At 37.4% G+C, this 18,536-nt stretch overlaps 3 protein-coding genes across 3 annotated transcripts; 2 read left to right on the forward strand and 1 right to left on the reverse strand.

The window, feature by feature from the left end:
• Positions 1–4: 4 nt before the first annotated feature.
• Positions 5–6,783, forward strand: LOC118270792 (DNA replication licensing factor Mcm6). Its single transcript, XM_035586570.2, has 14 exons — positions 5–473; positions 583–1,006; positions 1,319–1,510; positions 1,783–1,955; positions 2,353–2,476; positions 2,849–2,987; positions 3,351–3,508; positions 3,847–3,999; positions 4,315–4,620; positions 4,702–4,892; positions 5,270–5,385; positions 5,585–5,710; positions 6,106–6,251; positions 6,607–6,783. The coding sequence occupies exons 1-14, from the start codon at positions 382–384 to the stop codon at positions 6,724–6,726; spliced, it is 2,460 nt and encodes an 819-aa protein (XP_035442463.2). The 5' UTR covers positions 5–381; the 3' UTR covers positions 6,727–6,783.
• Positions 6,784–7,326: 543 nt separating this feature from the next.
• LOC118270356 (snRNA-activating protein complex subunit 4) lies at positions 7,327–10,328 on the reverse strand. The gene has a single exon (XM_035585922.2). The coding sequence runs from the start codon at positions 9,829–9,831 to the stop codon at positions 7,405–7,407; it is 2,427 nt and encodes an 808-aa protein (XP_035441815.2). The 5' UTR covers positions 9,832–10,328; the 3' UTR covers positions 7,327–7,404.
• Positions 10,329–10,490: 162 nt separating this feature from the next.
• On the forward strand, positions 10,491–18,531 carry LOC118270357 (DNA mismatch repair protein Mlh1). Its single transcript, XM_035585923.2, has 11 exons — positions 10,491–10,698; positions 10,896–10,959; positions 11,361–11,560; positions 11,893–12,163; positions 13,310–13,466; positions 14,557–14,640; positions 14,976–15,118; positions 15,562–16,112; positions 16,735–16,871; positions 17,320–17,445; positions 18,188–18,531. The coding sequence occupies exons 1-11, from the start codon at positions 10,586–10,588 to the stop codon at positions 18,487–18,489; spliced, it is 2,148 nt and encodes a 715-aa protein (XP_035441816.2). The 5' UTR covers positions 10,491–10,585; the 3' UTR covers positions 18,490–18,531.
• The last annotated feature ends 5 nt before the right edge of the window (positions 18,532–18,536 follow it).

Raw genomic sequence — 18,536 nt, forward strand, 5'->3', positions numbered from 1 at the left:
AATTTACACCGTATCTATTCTTATGTCAAACAAAAGTTGAAAAACGCTATTGTGATTGCGTTGTTTCGAACTAGATTTCGCGCAATTTTGCCATAGTTTACTTTTAGTATAATATAAACTCACCAGAATAGATATTTTTACGTTTACCATTCGTAAATCCATTCTATCTACTTGTAGGAAACACGTTAAGTACTAACAATTAAATGTAATAGATGTCTCGTGTGTGGACGTGCGTTACCGACGCACGAGAATAAAGGACAAACCCAGTTATAATATTGTTTTCGTTATGTATTGATTATGTATTAAGTGTTATCAAAAAGCTTTTCCCAAAGTGTGTTAGATTTGAATATTTGTGAATAAATACTACATTTTGTTTAAAAAATGGATGTAGCCGACACTTACGCCACACAAAGCCAAGTCAAAGACGAGGTTGGAGTTCGATGCCAAAAGCTTTTCCAGGACTTCTTGGATGAGTAAGTGTTGTTATACGTTTCTAAGCAGTCTATCCATTTATATTGTTACATTTTCAAACTTCACAACAGCAATGAGGTTATGTTTTTTCTTATTTGTATTTTAACGCAGGTTCAAAGAAGACAATGAAGTGAAGTACGAAAAGGCGGCTAAAGAGCTGTTAAAGCCTGAACTAAGCACATTAGAAGTCAGTTTCGACGATGTTGAGAAGTACAATCAGAATCTTGCAACCACAATCATTGAAGAATATTACAGAATATATCCATTTTTGAACCAAGCTATATTGAATTATGTGTTAAGTCTTGCTGATACTGGTGTGAAGAAGGAGCTGCAAGGCAAAGAGTGTTACGTTTCATTTGTTGATGTGCCCACCAGACATAAAGTGAGAGAGTTGACTACTGCAAAGATAGGCACTTTGATTAGAATCTCTGGACAGATTGTAAGGACCCACCCAGTGCACCCTGAGCTAGTCTTGGGAACCTTTGTCTGTTTAGATTGTCAGACAGTTATCAAAAATGTTGAACAACAATTTAAGGTGAGTTTTTAATACAACTTGGTTTCTTATTAGATAGTATGTCATTGAACTTTTCAATTGCCACTAAGATGAGAGTACTATGCTTTATTCGCACTAAACTAGTTTTTTAGTCAAGTAGCGAGTATTTAGTAGCTCTCTCTCTGGCTTTGATTTTGGGACAGAAGCAAAAGAAAGCTACTATGTATTTTGCTACTGGGCTAAAATATTAGATTAATGCAAACAGGGCATAAATGCCAAACTAGTACTAGTAATATGTATGATCTTTATAAAAAAATTATTCAAAGCTTTTAATTTGAAGTTGTTTTATTACAGTACACAATACCAGCGATCTGCCGTAACCCCGTGTGTGCCAACCGTCGCCGCTTTATGCTGGATGCAGACAAGTCGGTATTTGTTGACTTCCAGAAAGTCCGTATTCAAGAGACACAAGCTGAACTCCCTAGGGGATGCATTCCTCGCTCCCTTGAAGTTATTTTGAGGGCTGAAGCTGTGGAATCTGTGCAGGTATGGATCTATTTATTACAATTTTTTAAAGTTTTTTTTTTCATTTTCAAATTATAGTTTATCTCGAGTTTACCTTAAAATTACCTTACTTGTTAAATATTCATATAACACATAATCTACCTACTTTATTGAAGAAACCACAGGTTTCCTTTGTTAGTATTGATTTTCTTCTTTTTCTACTTGAAACTGTGCCAAAACTTAAATAGAATTGAAACTTAATTACAAGGCCATACAGTCAAAAATCCTTTATCTTTAATCTTTATTACTTCCAGGCTGGTGACCGTTACGATTTTACTGGAACTCTGATAGTAGTTCCTGATGTAGGCTCCCTCTCACTACCGGGAGCTAAAGCAGAACTCACTACAAGAACTAGACAAGGAAATGATGGGCAGATGGAAGGCATCAAAGGGCTGAAGGCTTTGGGAGTCAGAGAATTGCATTATAAGTAAGTTTTGTAGGTAACTTATGAAATTGCTATCAGTGGCTCAAATATTTTTAACTATCTTAACTACTTTTTGACCTGGCAAACTTTGTGTCGCCTCAAACATTTCTTTCCACTTCCACAAATAATTCAAGACTAAAATTTTAAAAATTAAATCATTCCACCCATTCTCATGTTTTAACAAGACTAACAAACAACTATTTAACTTTATATTTGTATAAATGTTTTGCTAATATTCAAAGGCACTACATTTTTCTATGAGAATTAAAAGCTTTTTATTATTGTGTACTGTTTTAGTTTTTTTATTTATTATACCTGCACCTACAACAAGATAAATCAATATTCATATGGAAAACTGGTGTTTTCTAACTAAATAAATGTAATGTATTTTTTATTACAGAACTGCCTTCTTAGCTTGTAGTGTTCAAGCGATATCGCGTAGATTTGGTACCGCTGAAATGGCCACCGATGACCTTACCACTGAGGATATGAGGAAGCAAATGACTGATAAAGAATGGGATAAGGTAAGATTTATTGCCATACCAACACAAAAATAATTTATTAAATTTGGACCAGTAGTTCCGGAGATATAAACAAACACATTAGCTTTATAATCAGTAGAGATAATATTAAAATTAGTCGGGTTTTCCTTCCTGACGCTCTAACTCCAGAACTCACGAAGGTCTTGGGCTATAGCAAAAAAAGAAAATTCAGGAAAACCGGTAAAACCTTTGGTGGCGAAACGGAGTTCGCCGGGATTGCTATTTTTTTATATTAATGTACAGATTATGAACTTAGAGAAACGAAATTTAACTATTAAACATCTCTAAGTTACATTGATGGTCTTAACAAAAGTGTATATTTTCAAAAATAAATAATCTCATCGATTTCGGCAGGTGTACGAGATGTCTCGCGACCGCAATCTGTACAACAACCTGATCACCAGTCTGTTCCCGAGCATCCATGGCAACAACGAAGTGAAGAGAGGCATACTGCTCATGCTGTTTGGTGGTGTCGCCAAAACTACCGTTGAAGGTATAGTACTGTTCATTATACTATCACAATATTTTTAGCCCATTTTATATGTTCTGACAGTTAGCCAGTTTGTCCACTACTACTATAAATGAAGCGAAATTTATTAGTGTTTAATGTGAAATCCATTACTGCAATTTTTCGTGCTTTGTGTTATACCTATTTATATTTTTTATTACTTGTCCCAATCAGCACAACTAGGAATTTCTTCTGTATGGGTGTAACACACATTTTCATGTTTAACGCATACACAAAGATATGTTCCAAATATGGTCTGAATCCGCGATACATAGTGTAGCAGTAGTTGCACTAGCCATGGCTCTAACCGTAGATGAGAACTATATATAACATATCAATTGTCATCAGGTACAACTCTTCGAGGCGATATAAACGTGTGCATAGTGGGCGATCCTAGCACGGCTAAGTCCCAGTTACTGAAGCAAGTGAGTGAGATCACTCCGCGCGCCGTCTACACTAGTGGGAAGGCTTCATCCGCTGCCGGTCTCACCGCTGCTGTGGTCAAAGTAAGTTTTGAAAGTCTATTTTCCCTGTATGTTACGAATTTACGATACATGCCATCTATCAGATGGTTCTGATATAACAATTTTTCTGAAAGCATTTCTTAGACTTGACTGTAAATTATAAGGAATTTGCTAATGCTTAATAATACTTTTAACCATCAAGTGACTTCTCTCGTTTTGGGTGTGGCGAGAGGGCGTGTCAGACTCTTACTGAGTATAAACCAGCTTGCTATGTGCCAGGGCCCTATCACCCTCAAACCTTTATACAGTTGGCATAATGATTTTTACATTTTCTGTTCTTTCTGATCAAATAACTGACTAATTTTCACTTTATTCTAAAGGACGAAGAATCATTTGACTTCGTGATCGAAGCGGGCGCGTTGATGTTAGCCGACAACGGCGTGTGCTGTATCGATGAGTTCGACAAGATGGACGTCGTCGACCAAGTCGCCATCCACGAGGCTATGGAACAGCAAACTATATCTATTGCCAAGGTATGTATGTACTGCGGTGTTGCTTGATACTAGTCAGCCTTCCTTCAACAGTTTACCTAAACTGTATAGAGGAAATAGTTGCTTCACCCCATAGACGTAGCCAGGGGGTTTGGGGGTTCAAACCCTCCTCGAAAAGTTAAGATAAAATCTGTTTATAACATATTACATAATATTTTTTTTTTCTCATGAATGAAGAAAGTTTTGTTCTTTTTACTTTCTTAAACCCCTCCCGATACTAAAACCTGGCTACGCCTATGCTTCACCCACTTTGTAGATACATAACTAAAACTCAACAGTAATCCTCTCTTTTACCAGGCTGGAGTCCGAGCAACGTTGAACGCGCGTACATCGATCCTCGCCGCAGCCAATCCAATCGGCGGCCGGTACGACAGAGCAAAGTCCCTACAACAGAACGTAGCACTCAGTGCTCCAATCATGTCTCGCTTCGATCTATTTTTCATCCTCATAGATGAGAGCAGTGAGATGGTAGACTACGCTATCGCTAGGAAGATAGTTGATCTGCATTGTAATAAGGAGGAGACTTACGACTGCGTGTATTCAAGGGAAGATTTGCTGAGATACATCGCCTTTGCGCGGTCGTTTAAGCCTATTATTACTGAGGTGAGAACTTTGAAGTTTTGTTGAACATGCTATTCTTTGGAATGACTTAAAGAAAATATTTAAATGTATATTATTGTATAGGAAGCGGGCAAGTTGTTGGTGGAGTACTACACAGTACTGCGGCAGCGCGACGGCGGCGGCGCGGGCGGCGGCGGCGGCGCCTGGCGCATCACGGTGCGCCAGCTGGAGTCCATGCTGCGCCTGGCAGAGGCCATGGCCAAGATGCACTGCAGCGGACACGTCACGCCGCAACACGTGCACGAGGCCTACAGGTACACTACTATTATACACTCACATATTACTACACGTTTTAGCGCCTAAACTAATATAAGTATCCGACAGATTGCTTACACAAATTACGTTCCTTATTACTGGTGCATATAAGCTTTTCAGACATTGTGAAACAAGCCCCAAATAAGGATCATGTTTCGACACGGATGAGCCGAATCGACCGTAGTAATAAACTGGGTTTCACAGAAAATTGGTGTGAATAAGATTCCCGGTGCCGTTGAGACACAATTCTCTCGAAAAGATGATCTATTCAAGAACACTACTACTGCAATGGGCATCAGTTCTCTGAAAAATACGACCAGCTTAATACCACTTTGGCTTGTTAATCCTTTGGGCATAACAAATTGTTTATTTCCAGATTACTGAATAAGTCAATCATCAGAGTAGAACAACCAGACATCCACTTAGATGAAGAAGATCCTCAGTATGAGCCCAGCATGGATGTTGATCAGGAAATACCTAATGGAGGAACCGGTAAGTGTAAAATGAATTATTTCATTTAATTTAGTATTGTACAACAATATATGATAAGGCTCTTTTACGTACATTTGTATTATTTTAAGCCTATCTGGTTAGTAATTGGGGGAGGCCTATGTTCAGCAGTGGATGTCTTGTGACTGATATGATGATGATGATGTATTATTTTCATTGCTAAAATTTGGTTTATTTGCAGAAACTCCAGCGAACGGCGACTCGGCCCCTAAGAAGAAGCTGACGCTTTCGTTTGAAGAGTACAAGTCTCTGAGTGACATGCTGGTCGTGTTCATGAGGAAAGAGGAAGTGGAAGCTGAAACTAGAGGTATTGTGGCTAGACTTGCATGAGAAACTAGCTTCTGCCAGCGTCATCACCCGTATTCCCGGCGTAAAAACTGAAAAAAAAACTATCTCTGTGCCAAACGGCCAAACATACATTCATACAACTTTTTAGTCATCACTACATAGTATGTTAAACTGTCTATATGCTGTCTTTAAAACAGAACTGATTTAAAAATGAATTTTTGGTGTGGTTTTTCAATAGATAGAGTGATAGGTTAATTTATATGTATAATGAACATAAAGCCGCGGGAAAAAGCTTGTACGTATTATAACTTCTAGTTTATAATATTAGTAGGATATTTGTCAATTTTGTTGTTCTACTGTATAAAACTTTATAACCTGGACTACCATATTAATAAGAATATTTTAATATGACAGGAGAAGAAAGTGCTGGTATGCGCAAGAGCGCCGTCGTAAGCTGGTATTTGGAACAACTGGTTGGACAAGGACAAATCGAGAACGAAGACGAGCTGCTCGAGAGGAAGACCTTGGTTGAGAAAGTCATTGATAGGCTGATGTACCATGTAAGTCACTTTTAAGAGCTTAGTCACTGAATAGAGGCTTTTTTTAAGGGGGGAAAACCATCCAATGACTTCTCCCGCCTTGGGCGAGGCAAGAGGGAGTGTCAGACTTTTACTGACTAAAAACCACCACATTCCTAGTCCTGCTTTTCGAGCCGGAGCTCCGGTAAACCCGCTAGACCGCAGCTTCGGGAATAGAGGCTTGTGTTGCGATTTTGTACCTTATTGATATAAAGTTTAAAATCTATAAAATTGAAGTAACAACAGGGTGGTTGATAAAAAACAAGGCTGTAGTAGAATACTTTCGATCCATCCATCCAATAAATATTCCAATACTAACATTAAGTTTTTGTTACAGGACCAAGTCATTATCCCACTGTCGACTACAGGCCTCAAAGCGACACAGAAGTCTTCAGATCAGGAAATAGAAGATGATCCTCTATTAGTGGTGCATCCAAACTATGTTGTTGATACATAGAGATTAGATTACATTCCGAGATTAAGCTTGTCTTTTTTTAATAAACTTTTTTCATCATATTCTGTTTTATTCCATACTAGCTACTCTGGCGCTGTTTCACCCGCTCTGCTCGGTCCCTAATGCTAGTAGCGTGGTGTAATATACTTGCAGTATAGCATTCCTCGATAAATATACTATCCAACACAAAGAATTATTCAAATGGGACCAGTAGTCCCGAAGATTAGCGCGTTCAAACAAACTCTTCAGCTTTATTTTAGTAAAGAATATAGAATAGATATAGATTCAATCGCCTCTTCAACACATACCTATGTACTAAAATTAAATAATTAATCTTGTCTGTACAGCATTAAATATTGATTATAAGATATTTCGTAGGAGTTCGCTAACTAGCGAACTTATAACTATAAGGTCAAGATATTTTTGCGATCAAATAGCAGATTTACTTCCAGAAAATTGGTTAGACAAATCATGGGTATAATTTCTTTTGAATTATTTTATAGTATTGAACAAACAACCAACTGGCTAATATTTAGTGCCAACACTGCTTTGAAATGATGCAAGATTTGTTGTATAATTTTTGTAATAAAAGTAAAACAAGCGTTACCTATTAATAAGCAACTTCTTTATTGATTTTAAACAAAACACTTATAATTAACTCGTAAAACATGAAATAGTAAACTAATCATTGGTAAGAAGGTTTTTCACTTTCGTATCGCTATTCAGTGTCTCGTCGACAGTAATATCGATTTTCTTCTTTTTCTTATCATCCAAATCTATAACTTCAGCAATGTCCACATTCTTATATTTCTTTATACATTTTACGTTGATTGTTACTTCGGGCGCGTGCGGCAAGGCCGGTGGTCGAGGGAAAACTGAATTTATTCTTTTCACTGTCAATGTATTCTCAGGAGGTGGTTCATTTGATAAGATCATAGGCCATGTAAACAACAGGTAGAAACGCTCAAGGACTAGGTCTAACAGCTCTTTCGTGATTGGATTCCTTCTGACAAGAACATGTAGGTTCATAGTATCGTTATAACCACCTGGTGTCAGCAAAGCTTGCATTATATTTTTACATCCTGTTAAAGTGGCAAGACTTGGGGGGAACACGTAGTTTCGTTGGGCGATCATATTCAGAGCAGGAGACCCCCAAACATTTGGGCTTTCATTCACTTTGATTGTTTTTCCTACATCCATCTTGGAGTAAGATTTAACTTTCACTAGGGATACATCCAGTTCAGAGTCGCCTATATTAGGATATTCATTCTCATATGAACTTTGTAGGTATATATCTTCAACTAAACATGCATTCAAAAATATCAAATTTTTACGCAAATTTGTGAAATTTAATTGCTCTTGTGATATAATTAGGTCTGGTGCTAGTACCATTGCGTCATCTGAGACATTTTTCTTCAACTCTGCTTCTCTTTCTTTTATTAATTTATTAACAAGGACTACTACAATGCCATCATCTAATTCTATATGTGGAGAATCTTTTCCAATTTTCTTTTTCTTTGATCTAACTTCTACTGCTGAGCTTAAAGTATTTTTTAAATTCTCAATGGCATCATTAAGGTTATTGCTTCTATATCCATGGTTCAAACGCCGAGCACCACGGCGGGGCGCATGATCTAAACTAACACCTGGATGTTTTTTCATCCACTTCACTAAAGTTATATATCTAGTTCTTAGTTTGACTCGGTTTCTTCCCGGAAAGTATTGTGTGGCTGTTGCAAAGTTGATGTTTGAATCTTGGTTCCCTATTATTTGAATCAGTTTCTTATCATCCTCCACAGTCCATACTGTAGACACTCTCAGTTTACTCAGTACTTGATATCTAGACCGAATTTGTACCATGGATCTACCAGGCAGAAAATCAGTCATCCTTCTGAAATTTGTACCAAATCTTTCAACACAGTTGAGTATAACAGCATCTTCTTCTGGAAGAAACCTACCCTTTCTTTGCTCAATCATTCTAAGATATTTGTTATAAATTTGGATTTTTGTTCTATTTTCCATAGCTGCGGCTATTTTACCCCATGGAATGTAATTGTCTTCTTTGAAATAATCAATCAATCTTTTAAGATATGTTATTTCCTCATTAGTCCATTTCTTACCAGTAAAAGAGTTGGTCATATTTGTGCGATAGTATACAAAACATTGGTACCCTGAACGGCCAGTATTTAATTTGAGTGCGATTCCATCCCAGTCTTGTTGATTATTTTGGCACGCAATTCTTTGTAAAGTTGCATGTTCAGCTTTGCTCCAACTATTTTTATTTATGGATGGATGAAAAAATAATTTCCACAGTGACTGATATTCTTGGGCAGTGTGCCTTCTATTCAACTTGTTAGCTAACATGTCCCAGTCATACTCCTGGTCTATGGGAAGAGCAACCTGATTTAAAGGCATCTTGGCAAGCTGATCAATTTCTTTTCTAAGCACCATTATGTCTCGTTCCAGTTTCTTATTGTTACTATTTCCACATTTACGTTTCAAGTTTGTTATTTGTGCAAATAACTCATTTCTTCTAGTCTCTATAGATACTTTGTGCATCATTGTAATAAATTGAGACTTGTCCCGCATTGTCCACCCGGGGACTGATATGACTAGGGAGAAATCATACATCTGAGATTTTGCCATTTTGGCATCATCATTGTCTGGAGCAGGGAAGTTGAGTTTGTCCTTGAAGTATGGCCTGCCACAGCTTATGTATCGGAACAATTCATTTTTATCATGTTGGGTGTATGTGTAAGCACTGTTTTGAATAACCTCAAGTTTCTCTCTGCACTCTTTCAAACGTGCCGTAAGGTCTCTCTCGAGTTTACGTATTTTTTCGTCAAGTATTTTGTTTGCTGACAGAGCTAAGTCAATTTGTGCTAGAGTCGCTGACTTTGAACTGTTTGTCTGTAATAGAGTTCTGTATGAAGAGGAATGATGTATTGAAGGTAGATGCGGTGGATACATCGATATTCCTCCGCCAGGGATGTCATCTTCGTCGTCCAACAACTCATTGAGTCGTTTTAAGTTTACTTCTTTAAGTTGTTCTTCTTCATCACTGCTAAACTCAGAGTCTGTATCGAAATCTGTGTCATTGTTGGCCATTGTATTCTGTAATGAGAGGACACAACACGATCACTATTTTTCACTCACATATAGTTGAATATTACTTACAATGTTTCTTCAATTGTTAGTTTTTCGTTTATTTCATAAACAAAATTTTCTCAAGGTACAACACAATCACAAAACGCGAAAAGCATATTCTTTCCTACAGCAAATAATTGTATTTGTATCCGCCGTTTTGTTGTAATATTGTGTGGTATTTTGTTTTTGACAGACACAGAAACAATCAAAGAGTTTTGTAATGAGATGGAAAACAAAGTAGTTTGACGTTTAGAAATAGGCTAGTTTCCTACTAGTCAAATTCAATACTTTTTTCGAAACGTCAAAAACGATATTTTCTATGAATTTTGTATGAAATAGTGCGTTATGACGTCATAAGTTTTTGACGTCAAATAGCAGACTTATTTCTAGAAATTTAGCTAGAAAAAATCGAAAATTAAGTAGTTCATCAAATTTATGAATGGGAGTTATTATTTTTCAGTATTTTATTGTATTGAAAAGTTGTAATAATTTATTTTTGACCGAGGATACTACCCAATTGCAGGCCATAATTTCTATGAAAGATTTTTTTCTTTGATGGCAGAAAGGTCTTAGAAATTGTTGATCGTTGACAGATGATAACATCAAGTTGTCACTGTCAAGCGTTCAATGTCATTTCATTTTGTAAAATGTAAACAAAGCCGGCTGTTTTCAATTCAATTACCAAAATTAAGCGAAGTTTTAGTATTAAAAAAACATGGGAGAGCCAGGCATAATACGAAAATTAGATGAAGAAGTAGTAAATCGTATAGCTGCTGGTGAAATTGTTCAAAGGCCTTCAAATGCGTTGAAAGAGTTAATAGAAAACAGGTAACTACTTGTAACTTTGATTTGTTTATTCTTTTAAACTATGATGTCCAATTCTTTATAAACGATGCCCATATTCCAGGCGGCTTCTCACAGCATGTCAATGTTAAATACACATTGGTTAAAAAAAATAATTGTTATTATTTTTAAGTTAGTGTTATTCAGAATATTGTAAGTTTACAAGGTACTTTTGATTACAGTTTGGACGCTAAAGCAACGAACATTGTAATAACTGTGAAGGCTGGTGGATTAAAGTATTTACAGGTTGGTAAATAAAAACTTAATAATCATTCACATATTTATGTGGCTCCACTACAGACTACAGCAGTACAGCCCTGCCATATTCGAACAGTGAGCAGTATCAGGCTGTTGGGGACGATTAATTAAAAAATATATTAATTGTATGAACATAAGCACATAAATTCTCTGAGAGACAATTTAACTATGTTGTTCAAGACTTTTAAAACACTTATGAAATAAGAAAAAAAAAATCATAAAAAAAAGTTAGAAGAATTACTATAATAATTGTATTCCATAGGGGCAATGAGCACCGTTTTTCCTGCGGGTCGCGGGAGCCCATTTTCACCGGATCAAACCCGAGAAGGAGAGACCTCCCAAAAAACATTGTAGTCCATAACATATATCTGTATTTTTTTTAATTCCAGATTCAGGATAATGGCACAGGTATAAGAAGTGAGGACTTGGAGATTGTCTGTGAAAGGTTTACTACGTCTAAACTGAGAGAATATGAGGATCTCAAGGAGATTGCCACATATGGGTTCCGGGGTGAAGCGCTGTCAAGTATCAGTCACATAGCCCACCTTACTATACTCACTAAGACAGCTGCCTCTAAATGTGCTTATAAGTATGTTTTATTTATAATGAAAATAATACCTTATCTTGGAAATTAAATTCAATCCAATCCATGTTCTCTATACTATTATAATAAAGCTGAAGATGATGTTTGTTTGAATGTGCTAATCCCTGGAATTACTTGTCTGATTGATAAATTGAGGAAAGCTATAGGCTATAAAACATAATGCTACTATCAATAGGACCCAAGCAGAGCTGGTAGGACCATGCAGGAGTAGCTAGTATATGAATAAATCGAAATTAATATGTGAACCTCTGTGAATGACTTAAGAAAGAGGTTTATTAGGAGATATTTTATTATACTAATTCCAAAACAAATTGCAGAGCATCCTATGAAAATGGAAAACTTAAGGCTCCAATGAAGCCATGTGCTGGCAACAATGGTACTCAAATAACCGTTGAGGATCTGTTTTACAATGTAATAGCTCGTAAGAAGTCACTCCGGAGCCCTACAGAGGAGTACACACATATAATGGAGGTGGTCGGAGGCTATGCGATACATAACAGCCATGTAGGGTTCACACTGAAGAAGTTTGGTGAGAACACAGATCTGAAGACTCCGATCAATTCTTCTGTCATTGAAAATGTTCGGATTGTGAGTGCTATTTTTCTTTTTTTATAACACTTCATCACGCTTTTTAACGACAACATTACAACAACAACTTTCTCAAAGAAACTTTTTTGTATACTCATTCCTTTTTTATCTGGGGGCACGGCAGTGCCCCGCCAAGTCGAGCAAAAAAAAAGCGGCACGGCCGTACCATCCTTTTCTCGAAGCAATTCGGGCCTTTTTCGACCCCCTATAATTCGGTTGTGGATAAAGCAAGAAACCTGAATCTTCAGTAACTAATCCGGCATTGTATAAACACGGAATATTTAAAATTTCAGTCAATTTGAACCAGTAGTTTAAGAATGACAACTTGTTAAAGTTTCTAAATTTTGTCACTCACTGACTCACCGATCATCAAAAGTCCAAGGCACTTCTAGCAGACTTAGAAGCTTCATATTTGGAATACATATAGAGTTTAGTGTCTTAATCATGGGAAAACTTAAATATTTTGTAATTTCGGTCCAGTTTTCCAAATACATCGCATGAAAACAAAATGAATATTACAATATTATATTAGATTCTTTAGTCTCTCGCGCCTCACGCGATTGAAACTCTCGTTCCTGTTGGTCGCTGGCCCGTCGTGCTGTGTAGTGTGATACATACTAATAATCAAATCAAGCGATGTCCAAGTCGATCTATTTGTTTAAAACGTTAAATATTTTTAATATTGGCATGATAATAACTTATGTAATAACTTAAGACAGAAGGTCCTTCAAGTAGACACTAAATAGATTAACCGACTTGGTATTACATGGATCTCACAACTTTTGACGGTAGAAAGACTGAGCTGCGAGACTTGGGTTTTTTACAGGATGTTTTTGATGGGATTTTTATCACAACAACAAATCAACAAAATTTAGCGCGCACGTTCTTTCGTTCGATCAGCCGTTAGCAGCGAGGCGCCCGCGCCCGCGTTTGGAACTGGAGAAAAGTGGCTGTTAACATTATCAGTAGGTATGGGTTTATTTATGAAAAGGATGTTATGGTTGTTTTTAAAAAACGTTTTTTTTGCGATGTCACGCCTTTTGTCCTCGAAATGTAGGCAGAGGTAATACTTTGTCCGACACGGGAATCGAACCCGAGACACGTGCCAATGAGGCAGTCTTTAAAAATATTTTTTTTTATTTCCAGATACATGGTAACGCGATTGCTCGCGAGCTAATGGAGATAGAGCTACACGATCCCTCGCTGAAGCTCACATTGCGGGGCTGCATAACTAACGTTAACTACTCGCATAAGAAAGGAACTATGCTGTTGTTCATCAACCATAGACTAGTGGACTCGCTATGTAAGATCTTTTTAGTATGTTATTACTGTCGTTATTAAACACTAGCTACCCCCGCGCGGTTTCACCTGCTTGGTTCGGATCCTATTGATCGTAGCGTAGTGTAATAATTATCCATATCGAATCAGTAGTTCCGGAGATTAGCATAGCACGTTCGAACAAACAAACTAGAAAGTCTCAGTCCAGTCTTCAGCTAGAAATCACGGTTTACTCACGGAAATTGATGGAGACAAGTTCTACCAGTTTCGAGTCACAGAGAGACTCTTCGTTATAAGGAGCGTGCGCAGAAGCGTCTGCGCGACATCGCAGCATTCGAAACTGGTAGAGCTTTTCTCCATTAATTTACGTGAGTAAACCGTGATTTTTAGGGTTCCGTAGCCAAAATGGCAAAAAAGAGGCCCTTATAGATTCGTCATGTCTGTCCGTCTGTCCGTCCGTCCGTATGTCACAGCCATTTATTTCCGAAACTGTTGGGCCTACATAGTTGAAACTCTGTAGGTTGATGTATTTCGATAACCGCTATTCGAATTTTGAATAAAAATTAATAAATTTAAAATTTAAAGGGACTCCATACATGGAACTGATTCAAAAAATGTTTTTATCAGCTAACATATCCGTGTCTATGGATAGGTCTGTAAAAAAGACAGAGATTCCTAAAACCACTTTTCGTCAAAATCAATCGTTTGAAAGTTAGACGCTTCCAAAGTGGAAAAATGAGCCCCCGCGTTAACTTTTAAAATAAGAGAGTGAGAAAACTAAAAAAAATATATGCTGTAGATTTCAATAGAAACTAACAACGAAAATTGGTTTGAACAAGATATCATTATTAGTTTAGTTAAAAACCGCAAATATAACTTTGTCGTTCATACAAACACTATGTAAAACCAAGTTATTTTATAACTTTTATAATGTATCATCTACTTGCTGTTACGGAACCCTTCATGGGCGAGTCCGACTCGCACTTGGCCGGTTTTAGTTAATGTATTATGTCTCATACATATTATATATTAATTTTGGTAATAAGTGGTCACAGTTTTAATAAATAGCGGAGAATATGTACTGTCAGTAAAACTTTGTTTACTTATTTTTTCAGCAATAAGAAAAGCAGTGGATTCCATATATTCAACTTATTTACCTAAAAATGCGCACGCGTTCGTCTACCTTAGTCTTGAATTAGGTAAGTTTCACATTTCTACGTATAGACACTAGACAGCAACACTTAAACAGGTGCTGTGAATAGGTTAGATGACTGATAAATGAATGCTGATATTTTTTTATTTTAATTACGTACAGAAACAAATACTTTCAAAGATATATCGATTTGAAATATCGCGTGACGTCCTTCTAGGTACATTTTTATACTTTGATTCGTTTTATCTAAATATTGTTATCTTATATGACAAAATAAAATAAAATACGTGTCTAATATTTTTTCATTACCTACCTAACGGACTAAATAGATTTTTAATTTTCATACCCCGTCATCATCCCTGTTTTATTATTTTTCAACAGATCCAAAAAATGTTGATGTAAACGTTCACCCGACTAAACACGAAGTGCAGTTTCTGTATGAAGAGCAAATTATTGAGAAGATCAAGTCTTGCATTGAGAGCAAACTGCTGAGCTGTAACTCTACCAGGGTTATGTACACACAGGTATTTGTTACATTACCTATTAGGTATACTAGCTTTAGGTCGGAGTCTGATGTTTTAATATACTAACTAAAACAAAAAAGATTCGTTCTTTAAAAAAAAACGGGTGCGTTTTCAAACATACAATTTCACATACACATGATACCTAGACCCGAAGCAATTGAACAATTAGTGGATCACATAAAAAGTTGCTCCGTATGGAAATCGAACCCGCTATACATTGCACGGCAGCCAGTTGCCTAATCACCGTACCAACCGTGCAGTCATCGAGGAAGTTCTAGTATACTTCTTTGATACATTTACTATCTGACACAAAAATAATTATTAAATTCAAACCAGTCATTCTGGAGATTAGCTCGTTACTACAAACTTTTCAGCTCGATAAAATTAGTAACTAAAGATATACATATTATGGTATAAAGCATACGTATCTATTAACATTCCAGGCACGTCTACCAGGCGCTACAATGGTAGAAGACATCGTGAAAAAGACGACCGAAACCAAAGCAAACCCTAGTTACATGGTCAGAGTGAACTCCGACGTGCAAAAGATAGACAAATTCTTCCCCACACTAAATAAACCGACCGAAACTGTAACCGACACTGAAATAAATATGGAAGTACAAAACGAGCCTGTAAACACTAAAATACCAGATATAATCGTTGAAACAGAATCGGAGGAAGTTTTAGAAAACTCTATAGTTGAAGAACCAAGGAATGAAAGACAGCAAACATATAAGACACATACGGCTTTCGACCAAGCTAACCTGAGCTATATAGACCCAAAAGAATCTTTCAAAACAAGAACCTTTAAGTACGAGAGGGTTGAAACTAAGTTAACAAGTGTGAAACAACTTAGACTAGATATTGAGAACAAATGTAACACAAATCTGAGAGAGATTCTAGCGAATTTGATCTTTATTGCTTGTATCGATTGCCACAAGTCTCTCATACAACATTCTACCAAGTTATATTTGTGCGATACGACGAGATTTGCGTGAGTGTTGCTTTTTTATTATTGTAGGAAGTTAAGTTGTATTGTTAAGTATTATGCTAAAGTTAACAAGAAATGTTTTGGAGAGTGTTCCTTTTTTACTTTGCCTAATGTGTATATTAAAAAAATCTTGAATAGTTGTATTTAATACCTTGTTGTTTATAGTGCGTCGTATTATTATATCGTGTTGATAAATGATGACTCATTGTGTGATGATGCTAGAATTTGTCATCACTTCTACTCTTACCCGTGTAGTGCGTACGGAGCGCCGCATTCCGCGCGCGCCTCAAAGAGCTATATATCAGACTACACCTAATACCCGATCCGAAACTGCGGACAACCTAAAGGGTTACTGGGGCTCCGGCTTAAAGCAGGAGTAGGAATGGGGTGGCTTTTAGTCAGTAACACTCTGACACTCCCTCTCGCCTCACCCGGGTGGGAGAGAAATTAACATTGAATGATTTTCCCTCCTCAAAAAAAAACCCTACTCTTCCAGCTTGTGTTATGAGCCCACTAAGGGATACGCTTTGTAGAGGAAGCTAAGAATAGTCCAACAGTGAATATGTTAATGTGTGATGTGAGTTTTCGGATACTAGTTTGCTAAAATACTTTATTTCCTTTACAGAGAAGAATTGTTCTACGAGACCCTGCTGTATGACTTCCAGAACTTTGGTCTGATAAAGTTATCCAGCCCGCTGCCGTTAGAAGAACTCTTTGTTCTAGGACTTAGCTCACAGGAGAGTAATTGGGACCCGGAATTAGGTCTGTATCTAATCTTCTCTTTTGCATACAAAGAAACATACATGGCATATATACTCATAGGCGTAGCCAGGTTTTAGTATCTAAATAAATAAATGGTTATTTTAACGACTTTCTCACGTAACTGTTAGACGACGAACTAGACGAGTTTCAAGCCATGCTAGACGCTCCTATTCATGAGTAGCATTACGCCACACACGACGCGTAGCTGCGGACTACTTAGCGGGTTTATCGGAGCTCCGGCTTGAAAAGCATGGGTAGGAACGGGTGGTTTTTAGTCAATAAGAGTCTGACACTCATTCATGTCATTCATGTTAAAAAAAAGCATAGCTTATGGCGTCATTAAATAAATGGATCCGTACCTTTCGTATACATTTTTAAATGAATCATGATGCTAACCCACAGAGCCTAATTATAATATTATATTAATTGTTCTTTTAATAAATTTCAGGTGATATGCGAGACATGGCTCAGCAAATGACTGAGTTACTGGTCGGCAAGCGCAATATGCTGTATGAATACTTCTCATTTGAGATGAACAGCAATGGAGAGCTGTTGGCGTTACCTTTGTTGCTCGGTATGATTCCTAGTAATAATAACAACGGGTCTGCGGACGGTGAGCAAGGGTAGCTCGCCGCCCGACCAGAACCAGACCCGTGCGTGCGGCGCGTCGCGTTCTGCGCGCGCCTCAAAGAGCCATCAGACCACCACAGATGGGGCCCAGTAGGGCTGATGCCTAATCCGGAGCTGCGGACTACCTAGCGGGTTGCCGGGGCTCCGGCTCGACGGGCAGGAGTAGGAACGGGGTGGTTTTTAGTCAGTAAGAGTCTGACACTCCCTCTCGCCTCGCCCAAGGCGGGAGAAGTCAATGGATGATTTTCCACCCTCAAAAAAAAGGCCTTTGACAAAGTCTGTGTTTCTTATACAGTTGAAGGTTGCTTATGGGCGTCAGTCCTTACTACCAGTCGAATTAGCAGCCAAATACCAGTGCATTACAAATAAAAAGCATTTGTGGAATTATCGTAATTGTAGCTTTAGCCATTTTGCAAACGGCGTAAATTATTAGTAGTTTGATTTAATGGCTAAATTTCTCTTTTAGACCGTTAGTTGAAATAAGTTTTTAAACAGACATAGTCACTAACACTATCGCTAGAACTTGAGACATACATGATATCGTCCAAAAATCAGTATCTTGAATTTGAGTGCGATATCATTTATTAAACGGGCTAGGCTGTTAACTGAACGGCTTTAGGTAGTTGTAATTAATCATACATTTAATCTAAAGCTTTGTTTAAATTATTTTCTTGTTACCTTTACAGACGGCCACACACCATTCATGGGTGCGCTTCCCACGTATCTTGTTCGATTAGTAACCGAAGTGAACTGGGACAGTGAAAAAGAATGTTTCGAGACTTTCAGCCGGCAGACAGCTATATTTTACTCTCAGCCTAATCCAGACCCAAATCCAGACAGTCTGAGGTCCGAACAATGGCGACAGGAACATGTCCTGTTCCCTGCGATTAGAAGGAACTTTTTGCCGCCAACTAGCTTCGTCCACAACGGCGCCATATTGCAAATTGCGAGCTTAAACGATTTGTATAAAGTGTTCGAAAGATGTTGACTGTTTTTGTTTAAGATAAATAAATGTTCTTATATATAAAAACGTGT

This window comes from Spodoptera frugiperda, chromosome 13 (assembly GCF_023101765.2).
Source record: "Spodoptera frugiperda isolate SF20-4 chromosome 13, AGI-APGP_CSIRO_Sfru_2.0, whole genome shotgun sequence".
NCBI classification, from domain to species: Eukaryota; Metazoa; Arthropoda; class Insecta; order Lepidoptera; family Noctuidae; genus Spodoptera; species Spodoptera frugiperda.

What these genes read in the sequence shown, in the direction of transcription:
- LOC118270792 (XM_035586570.2), top strand. Translation starts at nt 382, where the DNA reads ATGGATGTAGCCGACACTTACGCCACACAAAGCCAAGTCAAAGACGAG. An exon ending in CGCCAAAACTACCGTTGAAG is followed by an intron (nt 2,988 to 3,350) that starts GTATAGTACTGT and finishes AATTGTCATCAG; the next exon opens with GTACAACTCTTCGAGGCGAT. An exon ending in TTGATAGGCTGATGTACCAT is followed by an intron (nt 6,252 to 6,606) that starts GTAAGTCACTTT and finishes TTTTTGTTACAG; the next exon opens with GACCAAGTCATTATCCCACT.
- LOC118270356 (XM_035585922.2), bottom strand. Translation starts at nt 9,831, where the DNA reads ATGGCCAACAATGACACAGATTTCGATACAGACTCTGAGTTTAGCAGT.
- LOC118270357 (XM_035585923.2), top strand. Translation starts at nt 10,586, where the DNA reads ATGGGAGAGCCAGGCATAATACGAAAATTAGATGAAGAAGTAGTAAAT. An exon ending in GCCTCTAAATGTGCTTATAA is followed by an intron (nt 11,561 to 11,892) that starts GTATGTTTTATT and finishes AACAAATTGCAG; the next exon opens with AGCATCCTATGAAAATGGAA. An exon ending in TAGACTAGTGGACTCGCTAT is followed by an intron (nt 13,467 to 14,556) that starts GTAAGATCTTTT and finishes TTATTTTTTCAG; the next exon opens with CAATAAGAAAAGCAGTGGAT.